General features: G+C 38.5%; 1 protein-coding gene across 1 annotated transcript in view; it reads right to left on the reverse strand.

Moving 5' to 3' along the window:
• Positions 1–19,312, reverse strand: part of ABCC9 (ATP binding cassette subfamily C member 9) — a 116,193-nt gene that overhangs the window by 24,248 nt on the left and 72,633 nt on the right. Inside the window, exons 24-29 of the mRNA XM_036251266.1 lie at positions 15,565–15,661; positions 11,930–12,162; positions 11,140–11,288; positions 10,871–10,940; positions 9,179–9,336; positions 5,030–5,122 (exon numbers count right to left, since the gene is read on the reverse strand). Coding sequence (XP_036107159.1) covers positions 5,030–5,122; positions 9,179–9,336; positions 10,871–10,940; positions 11,140–11,288; positions 11,930–12,162; positions 15,565–15,661 — 800 coding nt within the window. The remainder of the gene's footprint in view (positions 1–5,029; positions 5,123–9,178; positions 9,337–10,870; positions 10,941–11,139; positions 11,289–11,929; positions 12,163–15,564; positions 15,662–19,312) is intronic.

A 19,312-nucleotide genomic window follows, 5' to 3' on the forward strand; every position in this document is an offset into this window, starting at 1 on the left:
GGATGAAATGATTAGTAAGTGACTCCTACTTCAAAATCAAGGCCAGCTGCTACTGCTCTGTGATATTCTCAGTAGAGATGGTGTGGTCCAGTGTTTCCTTCATTTCTCTGACCTCTGCTATGAAAAGGAATCTTTCTGATGACAAAGTCCTATTAATGATCATTTTATAAATTTCCACATCATTGTTGTAGCCATAAAAACAAGGTATGGCCTGTGTTACAAGGGCCTTAGACAAACCAGAATAAATTGTACAAAAAATGCAAAATACCCTAACTACTTTTTATTGAGTTTATTTTGTTTTTCCAAATAGCATAATTAGAGTTGGGTGGGAAGTGCTGGATAAGAATCAGGGAAGGCAGTAATCTATATTTGTAGCAAGCAAATATATACTTTTAATTTTTTTAATTGGTTTTAGAGAAGAAGGGGGGAGAGAGAGAAACATCGAAGAGAGAGAACATTAATTGTCTGCCTCCTGCATGCTCCCCACTGGGGATTTGGCCCACAACCTGGGCATGTGGCCTGACCAAGAATTGAACCTGCAACTTCTTGGTGCATGGGTCAATGCTCAACCACTGAGCCACACCGGCTGGGCACAAATATATACTTAAAATAAATAAATAAATAAATAAATAAATAAATAAATAAATGAATGAATGAATGTATGTTTGTATTGATTTTAGAAAGAGAGGAATGGAGAGGGAGAGACAGAAAAACACATCGATATGAGAGAGAAACATTGATCAGCTGCCTCCCACACCAACCAGAGGTGGAGCCAGCAATGGAGCATGTGCCCTGAATGGGAATGGAACTGGTGACCTCTTGGTGCACGGGACAATGCCAACCAACTGAGTCACACTGGCAATGGTGCAAACACACACTTTTAAATTTCTCTTCTTGCCTGGTGTTTCTGGAAATCAAAAGAAGAAAGTGGAGTGACATGAAAAACAAATGGTGTCTTTGGAGATGGCTGATGTTCTTAGAAGAATTATACAATTTAAATAAGATGCCTTACACCTCAAAGTTCTAAACTGTTTGTAAGGATGGTCACTGCAGGGAAGGAACCCTTCTCTGTGCTGCTTATAGGGTTCTCTAACATATACAGCTTTGATGTTAATCCCTGACCAAATTAAGGTCATTCCTGGTGAACAACATAATCAGACCAAATTCTGTGTAATTTTTGTTACAAAGGAAACTTCTAATAACAATCTTATCCATTTGGACATATGAGCTACTCTCACAGCAACTTAGGCTACATGGTGATAAATCTTTTCTAAATCACAAAAGCAGTCTCTTTCCATTTTTAAATTATTTCCCCTGAAAAACAGAAACAATGGAAAGCTGGATAATATAATCAAAATAACTGTTTTAAAGGTTGGAGGAAATGCCAAATCAAAATGTGATTTATTCACTCTCTGTGGCCACGCGGGTCGTTCATAGATCTCCTGTCTGCGCATCATGGTTGCAAGGCATAGCCAAATTTCATCTGACAGCTCGGCAGTGATTCCTGATTGATAAAAGACTGCCTGCCCCAAGTCCCCCGACATGTTCAAATCAATTTGTAAAACTTTATAATAAACCATCACTATGTCGAAGAATGAAGAAGTCTGGGTGGGGTGTTCACTTGGCCCATGAAACCATCCATACAGGCCAATATAAAGCAGATACTTGATATCTGTCCAATTGACCTGATCACTCCAATATGCCAAACCAGATAAATCAGATAATTGAGTCAGACAGTAACATCTGATCTAAAATAATCAAAGGATTCTTCAATCAGAGCCAAATAATTACCTCACTTTGAGTTATGTAGCCTTGACCCAAATGCCAGGCACAGAGGACCTGTGCTGAACATCAACACACTGGGACAGGCTCGAGCAGTCCTAGGGACATGCCTACCCTCGTGATGACCCTTTTAGAGATGAACAGAGTGAACATTTAAAAGGTAGGATGGTTCATAGAATCACAGCATTTACTGAGATAGTGAATATGAACTGCACAGAGATATATCCACATAAGGGCCCTTGTTTCCGTACTTGCAATGGTGTGCAGATTTGCATCCCTTCATTTGGAAAAATTTAGCAAGCACCAACTCTAAGTGGCCCATTTGAAAATACATATGAGCAAGACGGCTTCTGCCCTTGCGGAGCCCACTGTTTGTGAAGCAGGTAAACTGGGCATCAACAAGTGAGGACGGTGCAGCACAGAAGCTAGTTCTAAGGGCCCTACATACAAAGTGCTACGTGAACATACAGGAATGATTCACACTGTCCAGAAGATCGGGATGGCAGGGCATGGAGTGGAGGGTGTGTGAGAAGAATTAAGCAAGGTTTCACAGACGCTGGGCTAAGCGAGGTTTCAAAGGATGAGCTGAATTTTTCAGGTGAACAAGGGAGGACAAAGCATTGGAAGTAGGGAGAATAACGTGGACAAAGGCACAGAAACAAGAAAACTCAAAATTTTCAGGGGCTCGAGGCAGGGTTCTCTCCCTGGAGCACTGTGGTGATGGAAAGATGGGAGGTGGGGCCAGCTGGACCAGGGCCAGTGGACTACATTTGAGCTGAACATCAAACACTTCATTCTGACCAAGTGTTTTGTCTGGGACCCTGCTCTTCCTTTAGTTTGGAATATTGTTTCAGATACACTCCTAAAGAGTTTGTAAATGGAGTTGGCAACAGCCTGGAGCAGCAGTGAGAGGGGAGGGGTGGAAATGCCGTGAACATTCTTTCTGTGTGTTTCTATTTGGCAAGAAACTTTCTGTTTTCCTAATGGAAACTTTGACACACTCAGTCTGCATCTTTTCATCCACATCCAGCTCATCTTCTGAACATTCTTAGACCTTTATTCTGTCAGACAAAAAATAATAGGAAAGGTCACTGAAATCTCAGTCTAATTTAACTGTGATACTTTCGTGGTGAAACTTCTTGAGGGAGTTGACTGGTGCATGTGAGAACACCACGAACTCTGAATGCAGGGGAGGAGAAGCAGTCTAATCAGTACATACTAACTTTCCAAAAGAGCTGGAGACTCTGGGGACTCGGGGTAGCTTGAAAGAAAGAAATGGATGGAAAAGAATGTGTTTGGTTCTTTGCCACAAGTACCAAAACGTAAAGATTCTAGCATTGTTTCATGGCAACAGGACCGTCCCCACATTTTGAAACTTCTTTTGGTTTAACAATGCTGATATTTGCAGTATTCAATATTCGCTTTAAAAAGGAACCCCGGGAGATTTAAATCTCGACGAGTAAGACGCAGGTAGTTTTACACAAAAGCTGGGTCGTCTTTGTTTTTTTCCAGTCATAATTCAAACCTGGAAGGTTAACAGGTACTATGCTTTGTTCTTCTAACAGCTACCTGGAATTTTCCTGATGTAAAGTTAGGAACAGTCATGCTGGATTCTGCTTGTGTATCCAGTGAAGAAGGTAAATGAAAAATCTAAACTTTGACTCTTGGTCAAGTTTATCTTTCATTCTAAACCTTCAAGATGTTTAACCTGACTCTAGTCCTCATCACTCTCAGAAAATAACCTCACCTTGTTCTTCAGGGAGAAAATAGAGGCTGTTATATGCTAAATCCATTAACTTCTTATTGATCCACCTATCAGACTGCGTGAATCCTGCCTGAGCCCACCTACCGTGTCATCCTGTCCTTTGTCTTTGTGTATTTATCTGGGTGGAAGTGAAAGGCCATGTCTTTGCAGTCTTTCTATATCCTCAACAAGAGCAGTTTCTAGCATGTGTTCAACGCTCAAATAAATTAGCTCAAAACACTTGTTTGGTGAAAAATGTAATTTTTAACATGGTGTACTTATGTACACCATTAGTCATTGTTGGCTACTATTAGAATATAAATTTGTCTTAACATCTACAATCAATGTCAATAAATAGTTTTGCCATCTCCAGTAAAAGTCATTACATACTCTAACAAAAAACACATACTTGCAGAAAATATTAATGCTTCAGATGAACCCTATGTAGATTTATGTGGAAATTCTATGGTACATGTTGAGGATGGTTGTATCTTTATATTCTACTTTTTGACATATATAAAGTGTATGTACAAATACTTTACAAATACATATTAAGTATTTCTTAAGTTACAGAAATCTCTGATTGAAATCAATACACATTTGCATTTAGGGTTTCAGAAAGATATAATATGTTTAGATGTCAATTTTCTAGATTAAATAAAATATTCAATGATGCCACCTTCTTTTCTGATCTACTTGAACAGGGAAAACAGGTACAGGTTTTTTTTGTATTTTTAGATTTTTGTTAGTGGTAAGTAAACACTCTTGATCAAAAGTTTGGATTATTATTCTGTTTACCAACCTTAAAAAAACTGATTAATTCCTAAAATAACTGATGTAATATTTCTTTATTATTATTAATACATTTATTTTAACTTGCTTGCTGGGTGCTTCTTTGCTAATCATTGATTAATGCTTTACATGCATTATATCAGTTAGTTCAATGATCCTAAGAAACTAAATTGATTTCCTCACTTCACAAATGAGAAAACCTAGGTTAGGGAATTTAAAAACCTGGTCTAAATCACGCAGATAGTACCTTTCCCATATGGTGCTTCATTCTTTCTTTATTTTTTATTTTAAGGGTTTTTATTTATTTATTTTTTCTTTATTGATATGAGAGAGAGGAAGGGAGACGGTGAAAGAGATAGAAACGTCAATGACAGAGAACATCGATTGCCTGCCTCCTGCACGCCCCACACTGGGGATGGGGCTCACAACGTGGGCATGTGCCCTGCCTGGAAATCGAACCGATGACCTCTTGGTGCATGGGTTAATGCTCAAGCACTGAGCCATACCAGCCAGGTTCTTTCTTTATTCTTGTTAAAATTTCAGATGCTTAAACTCTAACTCTGATCATTTATTGCCTCATTTCTTCTAATTGAATACACTGCCAGGCACACAGTGGGCATCAAAAAATGGTAGCAAGTATCAATTATTTGTAGATATATATTTGTGATGATGTAACTGCCTGATTAACAAAACAACAACATGTTTACTCACCTAAATGCCCGAATGGTGGTGAGTCCTTCAGCTGTTTCTGAGAAGTGGCAGAGCAGAGGGAGCTGGGTACTATCATCAAGTTCCTGAAGGTCCCTAGAACAGAGAGAAGGGAGAAAACAAACTCCACATGTCTTCAGCCTCAAAGACCACCATGTCCATTCTAAATTCTCATTGTAACTATTTTCCTCTAGCACTCGATTAACAAAAACTTCAACAGTTTACAGTCTAAAGAAGAAGAGAAAGATGGGTATATAATGAATATGGGTCCAAGCTAAATATAATGTGTTGTACAAAAATATCAGCTTTGTATAAATGCTAAACTAAACTTCTTGACATATATAAAGTATATATGTCAGAGGAATGAGCCATTAATCCATGCATAGAGGATAGGTAATTTCTTTTTCAGGAGGTGGAATTTTGGCCAAACCTTAAGCATATGGAGGGCTTCAACCAAACACAAGTAATGCATTCCAGCTAAAGGAAGAAAAGAGCAAGCACAGAAGACTAAAGAGCCTGGCAAATTCAATCTGGCTGATGGCCAGAATCCTTTGGGGGTGCTGTAGTGGGAAAGGGCTGTATAAAAAATGAGTGGGTGAGATTGCAGAGGAGCCTGGGTAGGTGGGAAAAAGTAACTGATGACTAGAAATAAAATGATCAGAGCTGTGATGAAGCAACAAAACTTGAGAGACAGTGTAAAGGATGAAAAACAATGGGTGAGTTAGGTTGTGTATATAAGATGTTTTTGAAGTTCTGAATTAATGAGATGTTGGTTAGATTTAAAATAGGAGGAGGACTGTAAGTCAGTCTACTCGTTTTATATATATCCACATACATGTGGGCATGTATGTGGATATATCTATATACCTAAGATATATTTGGCATTCAATGAATGTTTGGTGGACAAATAACTGAATTTGACCCTTTTTATAAGGATGGACACTCATGGCAACTTTTCTTTAAACCACATAAGCTGGCATTTCTACAAGATAGGCTAAGAGTCATTCCATATGTTTCAAACTATTCCTCTTTTCAGTCTCTCTTTCTGCACCTGTCTGGGTCTTTGGGACAGAGGGAATTAGAGTAGCAGTATTGACATTCACCTGCCCGGGTCAACTGAACTGATTACATTGTCACACAGTCTACAGCAATCAGTGTACACCATTCCGGACTGTCTGTTTAGTCCCAGAAACAAAAAGTTTCTTTTGAGTTTCTAAAATGGATTTGCTCACCTTAGCTACTGCATATCAGGGGAGGGAAGGTAAGAGGGGAGGAGACTGAATATAAGGGAATGTGAATAATCTGCTATTTTTATTTTTATTTTTTTATTATTGTTATTTTTTTTATCATCCTCATTGGAGGACATTTTTCCATTTTTTGTTTAGGTAGAGGGGAGAGAGAGAGAGAGAAAGAGAGAGAGAGAGAAACATCGACGTGAAAGGGACACATCGAGTGGTTGCCACCCGCACGACCAACCAGGGCCGGGGACAAACTGCAACCAAGGTACGTGCCCTTAGCGGGAACCGAACCCGGGTCTATTAGGACCACAGGCCGACGTTCTAACCGCTGAGCCAAACCGGCCAGGGCTAATCTGCTATTTTTAAACATAAAACTAAGTGGCTATTTTTTCATTCTGACACAAACAACAGGTGGCCACTACACTGAGGTTAGAAATGAAGGAAAAAATTAGGAAACAGGAACCTTTGTTTATAGGACGGCATTTTGTGAATAAAGGTGAGAGTGCAGTTTGATCTTGTAATCTTGCAAGGAGGAACACTTACAGAGCTAACTACACAGGAGGTCTTTGATATTAGACATTGGAAGTTTTGTGGTATTTCTTGTAGTACATCCCTTATTTGAATTCTCCTTAATGTTTACAAAATATTCTGCTATGCTGTCTGAGCTTTTCAACATGGGTGAGTCCTGCACAGCCTCAACACCAAAAAGGGTCTCTTTTATCTATGAGACTTAAAATCATGTGGTCATATTTGCTAGCTTTTGGAGGATTTCAAATAAGAATGATTTATAATTCATTATCAATGTTAATTTTTTAAATATGCATTTTTATTATGAGAGGGGAAGTGAGAGGATGAGAGAGAAACATCAATGAGAGAGAAATATCTATTGGCTGGCTGCCTCTTGCACACTCCCACTGGGGATCAAGCCCAAAACCCAAGCATGTACCCTGGCCAGGAATTGAACTGGCAACTTCTTGGTGCATGTGACGACCCACCACCAACTGAGCCACACCAGTGGGGCTCAATGTTAACTCTTTAAAAAATGATCATCCCGCCCTGGCCGGTTTGACTCAGTGTTAGAGTGTTGGCCCATGTACCCGAGAGGCCCAGGTTCGGTTCTCACTGAGGGCACATACCCTGGTTGCAGTTTGTCCCCATCCACAGTTGGGGTCTTGTGGGTGGCAACCACTTGATGCGTCTCTCACATCGATGTTTCTCTCTCTCTCTTCCCTCTCTCCCTCCCACTCTATCTCAAGATAAATACAAAAATGTCCTGGGTGAGGATAAAAATAAAGAAAAAAAAGAAAAAAGAAATAAAAATGATCATCGCTTCTGTATTTTAGTCACTACCAATGCTAACAGATTATTCCCACTTATAATAAACAGAATTCGCGATTCAAGTTAACGGACTAGAACCATTTGCCTAGACTTTGCACTCAATTTGTATTGCTACGGGGTGAAAATAGGCCCAAATAAGTATGTGACTGAAGTAAGTCATGTTTGTTTAATTTAGTGGTGAGAAGTCAAGGACAGATTTGGAAACAGCCAGCAGAAATGAAGTAACTAAATTTTTTGCCCCTCAGTAACACCAGGAAAAAAACAGGAAGAGTGAATTTGATAATTAGCCTCTCCCTTTTGGTCTGAATTTGCTATAAGAAAAGGGAATGAGGTTAGGGATGAAAAAACACTCTAGATTTAATATAGATCCCTAACACTTAAAGGACCCTAATTCATACCCTTGAGAGAAAAATTATATTTTTTGAATTAAGAAATGTTGTATATTTTCAGAAGTTCCCAACTATATTCTTGCCTTTTCTTGTTACTTTCCCTGATTTTTTCTTACACTTCCTTCCTATTCCAGCATTTAATATGTTTTATCTTAAAAAACAAAACCTGTTTCATGACAGGTTCTTGTCATGTTGATCTCTTCCTCTGGCCCATGGCTCACACAATTATTTGCAACATGGTAAATGATTAATAATTTTTTTAATAATGTGGTTATTGCAATGATATAACATTTACTGTACTATTTATAGCAGAGCTTCAAAGTTAAACTGGAAAGTTCAAAATAACTGGCACTATGTTTTCTTTAGCTATTCAACATCTCAGCAAATGACAAATCCTATATTAATTAAATAATTTAAAATCCATGGTTATCTTCTTTTTTAATGTTTTTATTAATTTTTAGAGAAAGAGGAAAGGAGAGTGAGAGAGATAGAAACAACGATGAGAGAGAAATATTAACATCGATTGGCTGCCTCCTGCACACCCCCTGCTGGGGATTGACCCTAAAATCTAAGCATGTGCCCTGACTAGAAATTGAACTGGCAATCTATTGGTCCATGGATCAACGCTCAACCACTGAGCCACACTGGTTGGGTGATGACTGGATACTCAAGTGCAGTCTGAAAATTTCTAATCTCTTAAAGTTACAGCATTCAAGATTTTCTACTTTCACAGTCATCACTCTGTTTATCTCTAACTTTTTTTATTTGTACTATATATATTTTTTATAGATTGTATTTTAAGCATTTAAAGATATTTTACCCTTTTTCCCCACTTGGGATAATAATACTACTACATCACTTATCCTTTGGGACTATGTTGGATTTTGTAAGATTTTTGCCAATGTCATGTTCATTAAAAGGACCATGGGATAAAACATTTAGCAGTCTGTGAACTCAGAACTCAGTAGATCAATTCATGTGTTAATACATTGGTTATATAAGGCTTGGGCAACCAATTACAGGAACAATTATAATAGATCTCCAATGTCAGGATAGGTTTTATCATGCTAAAAGTAGGCTGCATTTCCAAATTCCATACCTTATCTTGAAAAATACTACAGCAAATCTGGATCACAGAAATCAAGTATATAGGCTTTCGAGGATGAATAGAACATTGGTTAACTTACTTAGAGGCCACTCTGAAGTATTTCTGGATAAAATAAAAGGCGACTCCAAGAGGCACTATAGCAACCAGGAACACACGGGTAGCGTAAGAAATCATACCAATGGCAGACAGGCAGAGCAGTGTTGAGCGAGTGAGAGATTCCAGAGTTGGAGGGATGTGCTATCATGAAGGTAGTTTGAAAGAAAAATGTTTTAGCTCAAATACACATTGGTTATGAAGCAATGTCAGATTTATTTTATATTGATGTGACATACTGTTAGTTATAAAAGTAGTATATAAATATTTTCATTGTAAGCAATTCTTCATTCCAACTTCACTCATTTCCCACAGTTTAGTATATTTATCTACCTACTTACACTATCATTGGTCATTTATTACATACCTACCTATTTATCTTGAGGATTTTATATAAATGGCACTATACTATAAGCCTTATTTGTCCATGTGCTTGTTTCCTTTTACTGAGCAAGATGGATTATAAGTCTTCCCATGCCACTATATACAAATCTATTTTTAATGGCTGTATAATATTAAAAATGTATTAAGCTATTCCTGTACTGTAAGACATTTAACTTTCTGTAATTGCTTGCTTGTATCTTTTGCATGTTTTTGATTGTATGTTTTATCTTCCGTATTGATTTGTAGGTGTTCTTTATATATTATGGATGTTTATCCTCTTCCTTTATATATATTGCCTGTTTTTCTCCCAGTTAATCTGTTATATTTTAAAGCTGTCTTTGATGCTCTTAGCTCAATAGAAGTTTAAAATTTTATATAGTCATTTCTGTTGACCTTTATCCTTATTCTTTCTGAGTTTTGAGTCTTACTTGAAAAAACTTTGCCACCTCCCAAATTTTAAAATGACATTTACTCTTACATTTATTTATTTTTAATTTTATGTTTTTTTTATGGCCATCTTTATTCCATATGTATTTGCTTTGTGTTTTATAGCTAATTGTCCCAACATTATTATTGAAAAAAATAATCATTTTCTTACTGATTCAAATTACCACATTTATCCTATCTTAAACCTCTACATGTGCTGGTGTTATTGAATTCTTCATTTTTTTTTTTTTTTATCTAGTTGTTTTCTGTGATCACCAGAGTATTTAAATTCAATAGTATTTTGGGGTATCTGATAGGGAAAATCTGTCTATATAGGATTTTTATAATTTCCAGGATTTTAAAAATCTTTTTTTTTTTATGTTACTTTTATTTCCATCTTGATACTTTCTGTTGTTTTTATAAATGGAATTTATTTTTTACTTAATTTTTAATTGGTGTAAGAAAAGATTTCTTTTTTATAAAACTAGCATTCCACTCTTTACCTCTGGAGACACACTGCAGCCACAGAACTTTTAAGAACTCTACTAAGAATGGAGATACAACACTGATCAAAAGGTTTTAACAAAGAGTTTATATGTTATTTTATTCTTTGCCATTTCTATTTATTTCATGCTGATTCTCTAAGTATTCTTTTCTACATGCATAAATTGTTTTGAATTAAGGTTTTCATTAAATATTTTATTCTAGAAATCATTTTTGCATGTAATGTTGATATACATGTAAATAGGTTTTCCTTTAAGTTTTAGAAATCCTCTACAGTTAAGAGAAATCATAGTTTATCTTAAAATATTACTTAGCTTACACTAAGAAATGTATTCTTGAACTTGGAACTGACTCAGGCACTCACCTGATCAATGATATTTGTATCAGCTGAGAAACGATTAAGAATCAGTCCCAGGGGTGTGGTATCAAAGAATCTAGGCAACAAACAGATCGAAATGTATAATAATATCAAACTACTTGAAACCTGAGCACTACGAATAGACATCTTAGAGTCAGGAAAACGAGAAGGTCCTTACTCATTTGCTCAAGGACTGAAAAAATTCTTTCACATTTCACTTAAATTTTAAAATGCAGGGAGATTTTGTATGTGGAGTAAAAATAATTACTTTTTACCTTATTGGTCCAAGAATTATCTTATTGAGGAGATTGTGGTGAAGATTTTTGGCCGCTGTGAGACCCATCCATTCTACAGTGAGAGATGTAACAAGGCACAGAAAAATGCCTGCTCCGCAGAGGATGCTAAATCCAGCCACATAGTAGGTCTAAGAGGCAACCAACACACAAAAACACATATGAAATTATGAACTGACTTTTTTCTTGCTAGATCACCAACTCCAAAGTCAGACAATGTGGCCAACTTCATTATCTGGCATCAAGTTAGACAGCTGCAGGAATGCAGTTTTTGAGACTTTGGGAAATATCTCCACCATAATCCTAAAGCCAAGTCTCTACTTGCTTTTTTCAATCTCTTTCAAGGTTTGCCTAAGGGCAGGTGAAGCGTGAGTCTGTCTTCAGGTTTGAAATAGTCCTGGTTTCTACATGGTAGCTTTTATTCTTTCTATCCCTAATCTCAGAATGAACAGCTAGTTCACTGGTAACAGGTAGTTAAATCAAATATCATCAGAATAACAACAAAAGTCCCGTATGTATGTTACACACACACACACTACGTGTATATAATTTCTTTGAATCCAAATCCCAACATTATGTTTAAATTTTTATGATCAGTTTAAAAACAAAAATGATGATAACAGATCTCATTTTGACAGGTCCTGGTCTAATTAACTTATTGGATCACTACAAAAGTCCTATGACATTTGGGCTATTAGTATCTAACTAGACAAAAAGGTACCACTCTTCATTTCAACCTTTCCCTGCTAATTTAAAAGCAGACCCACTGTACCTGATGATCAGCCTTCCTAGTATCGTTTTCATTGCTCTCCGATGTCCATGTAGCCAGCCAGTAGTCTATAGCTACAATGACTGAATGCTTCAAAAGCTTAGAGAAAATCATCAGAAAGAGCAAGAAGAACCCTCCAGAAGTGAGGTAGCGCCAACAGGTTTTCCATGGCATTTTAGTCCTGAGCCTCATTACTGTGGACATGTTGTCATCTTCATCTTCCTCCTCTTCTTCCTCTGCAAAACATTTGTTTACGCTTCAGATGGGCAACAGGTAGAGAGGATTTGTATTACCCAACAGAAAAGCATATAAAAATCTCCCTCAAATGTATAGAACTACAAGTATTAGTCTTAGAAAGTTTAAATGCTTTTATCAGGGAGAACTTCATTTTTAAAACATGGGTGAAAATGAATAAATGAATGATTGAGTAAAAAAAAAAACTAAACATAAGGTCTATGTCTGGATGAGGTAATTTTCTGATTTATTACACATAAAATTTACTGGAAATACAGACTACAAGTTTACTAAATTACTGAAGGAATTGTGTTGCCAGTAAAACCACACGTCTGGCCTACAAATATTTAGATGGAGTTATTTGGACTCTAAATGTCTGAATTTGTAAAGCTGTACCAGGAAGGAATAGGATCTGAAATTTGTCCATGGCCCCAAAGGGCATACTCCATGCCCTTTGGCCCATTTTTAGATGTGGTCATGCAAAGAGAAACTGTCCAGAGGGCAAAGCCAGGAGCCATGGAGGACAATGGGCAGGGAGTTCCTCTCAGATGTTTAAACCATCTGGAAACTACATGATGGCTATCCTAAGAACACACTGTATTATGGGGACAGGGAATTTGGGCATTTTCTGACCAGCAATATTTGATCATTTGTTTGGTTTCATGACTGTTGTGCATTTCCCATTTTCCTTTTCCACAGGCACCTTCGGTTGCAGTTATCCTGTATGTACTCCACTACCGAACAGGTTGTGGTAGGAAGGACAGACAACTTGTCTTTGGTTTACCGGTTATCAGCCCACACCGATTGAAATATAGATATGACGGGAAGACTTAGTACCACCAAGGGTGCTAATATGTGAGCTGGATGCAGTAAATAAACAGGTCTCAAATAATTTCTCAAATCCTGCATGAAAAAGACAGGATTTGAAATTTGCATGATCAAAGAGGTGAACACTTGCAGACTGCTAGCTGTCTCCCCAATATCCATGTTCTGTTTCCACAGTAACTGAAATTTCAACTTGCTTATGACTGCCCAGCTAAAGACAACATTCTTTCACTTTCCTTGTACCTAATCTGTCCATGTGATGACCTGACCAATGGTAAGTATTAGAAACATGTGCAAATACTTTCCATTTTCCCTTCTTGGTGGCTTGAACAGACACACCTCTAGATCAGAAGCAGTAACCTAGTAGGTAATATGTACCATAGTGGACTCTTTCATATACATTATCTCATTTCATCCTGTGAGAAAAGTGATTTTATTGTATTTTATACTTGGAAAATGGATTAACACAGCAAACCCAGGGAAGAGTCAGCAGCATCTCAAGTAGCATACTTACCACAGGAACACTAGAGAGAGTAGTTGGGCAAGACTCCACTTATAGAGTGCATTAGAAATAATGGTGTAGGCCCTGGCCGGTTTGGCTCAGTGGTTAGAGCATCGGCCTGCGGTCCGGAGAGACCCGGGTTCGGTTCCCGCTAAGGGCATGTACCTCGGTTGCAGTTTGTCCCCGGCCCTGGTTGGTTGTGCGGGTGGCAGCCACTCGACGTGTCCCTTCGCATCGATGTTTCTCTCTCTGTCTGTTCCTCTCTCTCCCTCCCACTCTATCTGAACAAAGAATGGAAAAATGTCCTCGGTGTAGAATTCTAGAGGCTGATGTCACCAAACATTTTTTCTTTTTTATTTTTTTTATCCTCACTTGAGGACACTTTTGCATTTATCTTCAGATAGAGTGGGAGGGACAGAGGGAGGAAGAGAGAGAGAGAAACATCCATGCGAGAGAGAGACACTGAGTGGTCGCCACCCACACGACCCCACGTGGGGCCAGGGACACACTGCAACCCAGGTATGTGCCCCTAGCGGAAACCCAACCCAGGACTCTCTGGTCCGTGGGCCTACCCTCTAACCGCTGAGCCAGACAGGCCAGGGCCATTCTTTCTTTTTTAAAAAATAATGTTTTTATTGATTTTTTAGAGAGAGAGGAAGAGAGAGAGAGAGATAGAAACATCGACATGAGAAACATCAATCAGCTGCCTCCCGCATGCCCCCTACTGCGGATCAAGCCTGCAACCCAGGCATGTGCCCTGACCAGGAATTGAACTGGGACCTCTCTGTCCATGGGATGATGCCCAGTCCACTGAGCCACACCAGCCAGGCAACAAACTTTCTTTAAAAACATTTTAAATCAAACATATTGAAATGAAAATCTATTCATTCATTCATTCACTCACTCACAATAAGTATTTGGTGAAACACTGAATAGTTATCATCTGAAACATAAAGCCAGCACATTTTGGTGTTGTTTGGCTTGAAATAGTTTTCTGTTACTTAATTAACTTGTAGAAATGTGTGGGAGACTATTTGCATGGCATCCATTTTGTTAAAATCTGCTCTGCCATCTCCTGCCCCAAGGCAGGATCCCTCTGTATACAATGTTTCTGTATTCCTTTAAGTAACCATTTACTCAGCCAGTTATGCTGTTTATCTTTTGTTCCACCCGTGATATTTACTTGAAATTGCTTCGGAGTGGTTACCACAAACTTATCGCTTGGCAACAAATGTTCTTGTTTTTCTGCTTCTTGCCCTATATATAGTGTGGCTCTCCCCAGAATAAAGGAGACTTGATCAGAACCCTGTCTTGTCTCCATTTCTCGTGTCTCTTGTCCCTCCTCATCCTCACTCCCCCTCTAGAGTCCTCGTTGCTCGACCTGCGGGACAGGTCAGAAATGCAGTCTTGAGCAAAACCTATACAGCAAAAATGAAGTACAGTGCACATAGTCTATGGACTTAAGTGTGATTTATCTTACAAACTTCTTGGCAATAAATGCCAAGGCAATGTAATTATTTTATCTCATTCCTCAAATTCCCAGTAAATCTTTTCTCCCACTATTCCTTATTAGATCCAGAAAATTGAAATATAACAAGTGGCCTTCTAATTCTCTCTTTCTTCATTGCTATATTGTCATGAAAACCCCATGAGAAACCCCATGATTCAACAGAGAATATTATTTCCATATTCCCCATTTATTGTTTATTTCTGAAGGGCTGGCAGTCATTAATAACTTCATCAGGTCGTTATACCAGACCTTTTCAAACTTACTGACCAAGGGTCTAGATCTGTTTACAAACCACTGCCTTTTCATTCCAGCTTTCTCACACACAGAACACTGAGATACACTATGGGAACTTCCTCAAGGTGCCTGTTGATTGATTACATACAACTTTCCTTCACTCCTACTCTGCATTTTCACTATTATGCATTTGATTTAGCTCTATTCCTCCTGCAAAGTGGCTTATTCCTCAGTGGCACACTCACATATCAGTTGCCAAGGTAAAAAAACAAAACAAAAACCTCACATCCTATTACTTGTATGGAGTATTTCCGATGTAAGGAAAAATCCTACCTTCATCTTCATCCTCCATTTGGGCTTTGGCCTCTCTCGAATACATGGCTCTTCGGAGAGTCTTCCTCTCTAAAGTTGTTTGGTCAGCTTCCATGTCCTACAGGAAGCATGTGTTATCACTCAAAGAGCTCACAGCCGCAGGAAGGTTTTCACTTGTCGATCAGTGACCCATAGTGCCCATCTTAAATTACCTTCACCAATCTGGGCTGTCTGCGCTCCTGGAGGTCTGTAACCCCTGTCCCAGGAGCAGTTGTGGGGTGATGCCTGAGGTCTGTAGGAAGCGCTTCAGAGCTAAGAGGCGCAGAGCAGGACGAAGCCCGAAGCCCGGAAAGGTAGTAACAGCATGATGGAGCTGGCCCAGGGGCAAGGGACACTAGCCCTTTTTACACTGCTTTCATAAACCTTGTCATTTCGCTAACTACAGGTTTACTTTTGTTATTAAATTCTTCCTTTAAAACACATGTTGTTCTAGACTGGTTAAATACTATCTGTCACTCATGTTATTATGAATTATTAAATCAGAATGAGTTTCTTTAGCATCGCACTAAGAGAGCTGCACGAAAGATAGGAACTTCCACAGGAATTAAAGGAACATAGGTAATTTGGAAGGAAATGGGAAATTAGGGTACTTAGGTGCCTAACAGTTTAGGAGAAAGCCCTAGGGGGGGTATGTGCAGAAAGAGAAGAAAAGAGGTATAAAAAAAACCCTGAGTGTTTAGGGGTTGCTTCAGACTTGTCCAGGGCTCAAGAAGGGACAGCCTTTTGTTTTCTCTTCTTCTCTAACACTCCTCTTCCCACCCCCACCCCCACCCCCACGCCCACCCCCACCGGGCTTCAGAAACGAAGTAGCAAAGTAGGGTTGTGTTGGATTAAATCAGCTTCTGCCGGACATTCTGGGAAACTAACCATATCCCCGGTTCCTGTGGGGAAATGCATTCTGAGTTCCAAACAACTGACCCACACACTTTTGGAATCTATGGTAATTCAAGGGTTTCCTGTGTATGCTGATACAGAAAAAAATCGTAGCTTGTTACATCAATAAACCAATAAACCTTCGAAGTGATCAGTCTCTAGGTAGTGATTTTGGTTAGGGCTTTATTTATTTATTTAGCCTCATGTGACATGTGTGATTTAGGAGACCTGCGATTCTAGATGCCTCTATTGCTTCCAGATTCTTGGTGAAAAAGAGAGTAAAAGTGAAAGTGTCTCCTGAACAGTATTTTTCTGAGCGATAATTTAACATTAGCTTTTAATTGTGTCTAATGATATGAAAACCAACACTTAGACATGAGATTAGATAAAACACAAAATTAAAGAGGACCCAATCCTTTGGGAATAGAGTACTGAAATAAAATGAATCTGCATATTGAAAAATAGAAGATTTGGGTCTTGTTCAACCTCCACACTGTGTGAGCCAAAAATTTAACATCTCATAGACATATTTTTAAAAACCTTTAAAATCATGTTTCTTATTAGTAAATGCTCATATAAGGCTCGTTACAGGTTAAATATTTTTAATAGTGTTGATTTGTGGCTCAGGTAAATATGAATTTAGTTTCATTTATCCAAATATTGGAATGCCTTTTATGGGTCAGGTCAAGGTGAGAGCTGGGGGCTAGGGGAGGAAACATCAAATAATGCTTTTTTTATTTTGCTGAATAACATTATGAAGATAAGGGCTGATGTTATCTAAGCTAGAATTTTTAATAATATTCAAATCAGCTAAAAAAATTAGTTTCTTCTTGTAGTTTTTATTGCTATTCTTTCTTTTTTTTTTAATCCTTACCCGAGAATATTTTTCTATTTATCTTCAGGTAGAGTAGGAGGGAGGGGGAGAGAGAGAGACATTGATGTGAGAGAGACATACTGATTAGTTGCCTCGTGCTCAACCCGGACCAAGGACAGAACCACAACAGAGGTACGTGCCCCTGGCTGGAATCGAAACTACAACTCTTTGGTCTGCTGACGCTATAACCACTGAGCCAAACAAACCAGGGCTTCAGTGCTATTCTTTTAACATATTTTTTTCTGTTTTACCCTTTATCCCTTAAACTGCCAGCTCTGTCTAAAGTCCTGAGCAGGATGTTTTGTGGGTCCTGTAATTGCATCTTCCTGCTCTACTTGCTCAACCTGCTGTGGCTGTAGCCAGCCTTTCTCAGCCTTGGCACTAGCGCCGTTTGGGGCCAGGTGACTCTCTGTGGTGAGGGCTGCTCTGTGCATTGTAGATGTTTAGTGCCATCCCTGTCTTCCACCCACTTGATGCCAGTAGCACCTACCCATCCCCCAACGTAGCAACCAAAAATGTCTCTAGATGATGCCAAATGTCTCCTAGAAGGCAAGATCGGCCCTGGTTGCAAACCAGTGCTCTAGGCAAACACCCTATCCTGACACAAACAAGAAGCTGTTACAAACACTTCCCCGAGGTGTTCTAGCGGTCTTGTCCCCACAGTGCGACTCTCCCCTGGCATCAGATGAATTCAAGTGCCTGCCCTTCCCTAGGTGACAGTACCCTCCCTCCATTCCCGGGGAGGATTCTGGGAAGGTGCATGGGTCATTTTGGCTCCTACTGGCCACTGATCCACCTCACAATGGGATTCACTCTGTCCACACCCTAATGTGCTCCACATCTCCCTCAGCTGATTTAGAACCCTGTAATGTGTCTTTAATTATCGAGCTATGCTATCTCAGGTGATTGCTTTGTTTCTAAATACAACTTAACAAACTTTCTTCCTGGCTTGCTTCAAAGTATTACTATAAAATCAAGCCATCACCTCACTCTGTCTGTCTCTCTCTCTTTCTCTCCAAATCTCCTTTCTGAAGTAAACCATAAATGGTCTCACTCCTTAATTTACATCATATTCTTTTCTCCCTGGTACCCGAAAAAATATCAATTGATTTGGAGTCATCCCTAGTAAATTCATAATATCAAGTTTCTCATGGTATAATTCCTAAGTGGGCATTTGCCGATTATACCTTGTAATATTTTTTTGTTTTGTTGATGAATGTCCTCTTTTCAATGGTTCTATGATTTGTCCTATTTTACTTAAGGGTTTTTACATGTGTCATTTCTTCATTATGTAGTTTGCTTTTGCAATTTTTGCCAAATCCACAGAAGACAGATCAATCCCAGGATCTGTCTGACTTTTTAGCTTTCCCTCTCTATCGAAACATAGATCCTTTTATTCCTTTACGAAATAATACATTTTAATTTCTGATATTCTCAGAAATTTGCTGATATAAAGATTTCATTTTATTAATGCTCATTCCTGGCCAGGGGTACCAAATCTGGACACTTCTTAGTCCCAACTCAAAATAGCAATTAAAAAATTTACTCATTCAATTTACAATTTCACCTCTCAATCACAAGTTTTTCTTTAAGTGTATTCAATCTGATTTTCAACTCTGTTATTACCTCATTCAATGTTTTATTTAAATCATATATAACATTATACTGTAATTACACTGGACATAAGCCTGGGTTTAAGTCCAACTAGGATCACTTATTGTAAGTACTGTACAACTTTGGGCAAGTTGCTCAGCCTCTCTGAGCTTGTTTCCCCCTATGTAAACATGAGATGGTATTTTCTTCACTTATTTCTCTCTGTCTCTCTCTCTTCTTTTCTGATTTCTAAGGTTTAGTGCTAGTTAAATGAGATCGTGTAAAAGAGACTTTATGGCCTTTAATAGCTAAAAAACTATAAAATTTTATTGTTATTTCTGTCTGATAATCTTCCTTCATTCCCACCCA

Source organism: Molossus molossus, unplaced genomic scaffold (genome assembly GCF_014108415.1).
Source record: "Molossus molossus isolate mMolMol1 unplaced genomic scaffold, mMolMol1.p scaffold_m16_p_10, whole genome shotgun sequence".
NCBI classification, from domain to species: Eukaryota; Metazoa; Chordata; class Mammalia; order Chiroptera; family Molossidae; genus Molossus; species Molossus molossus.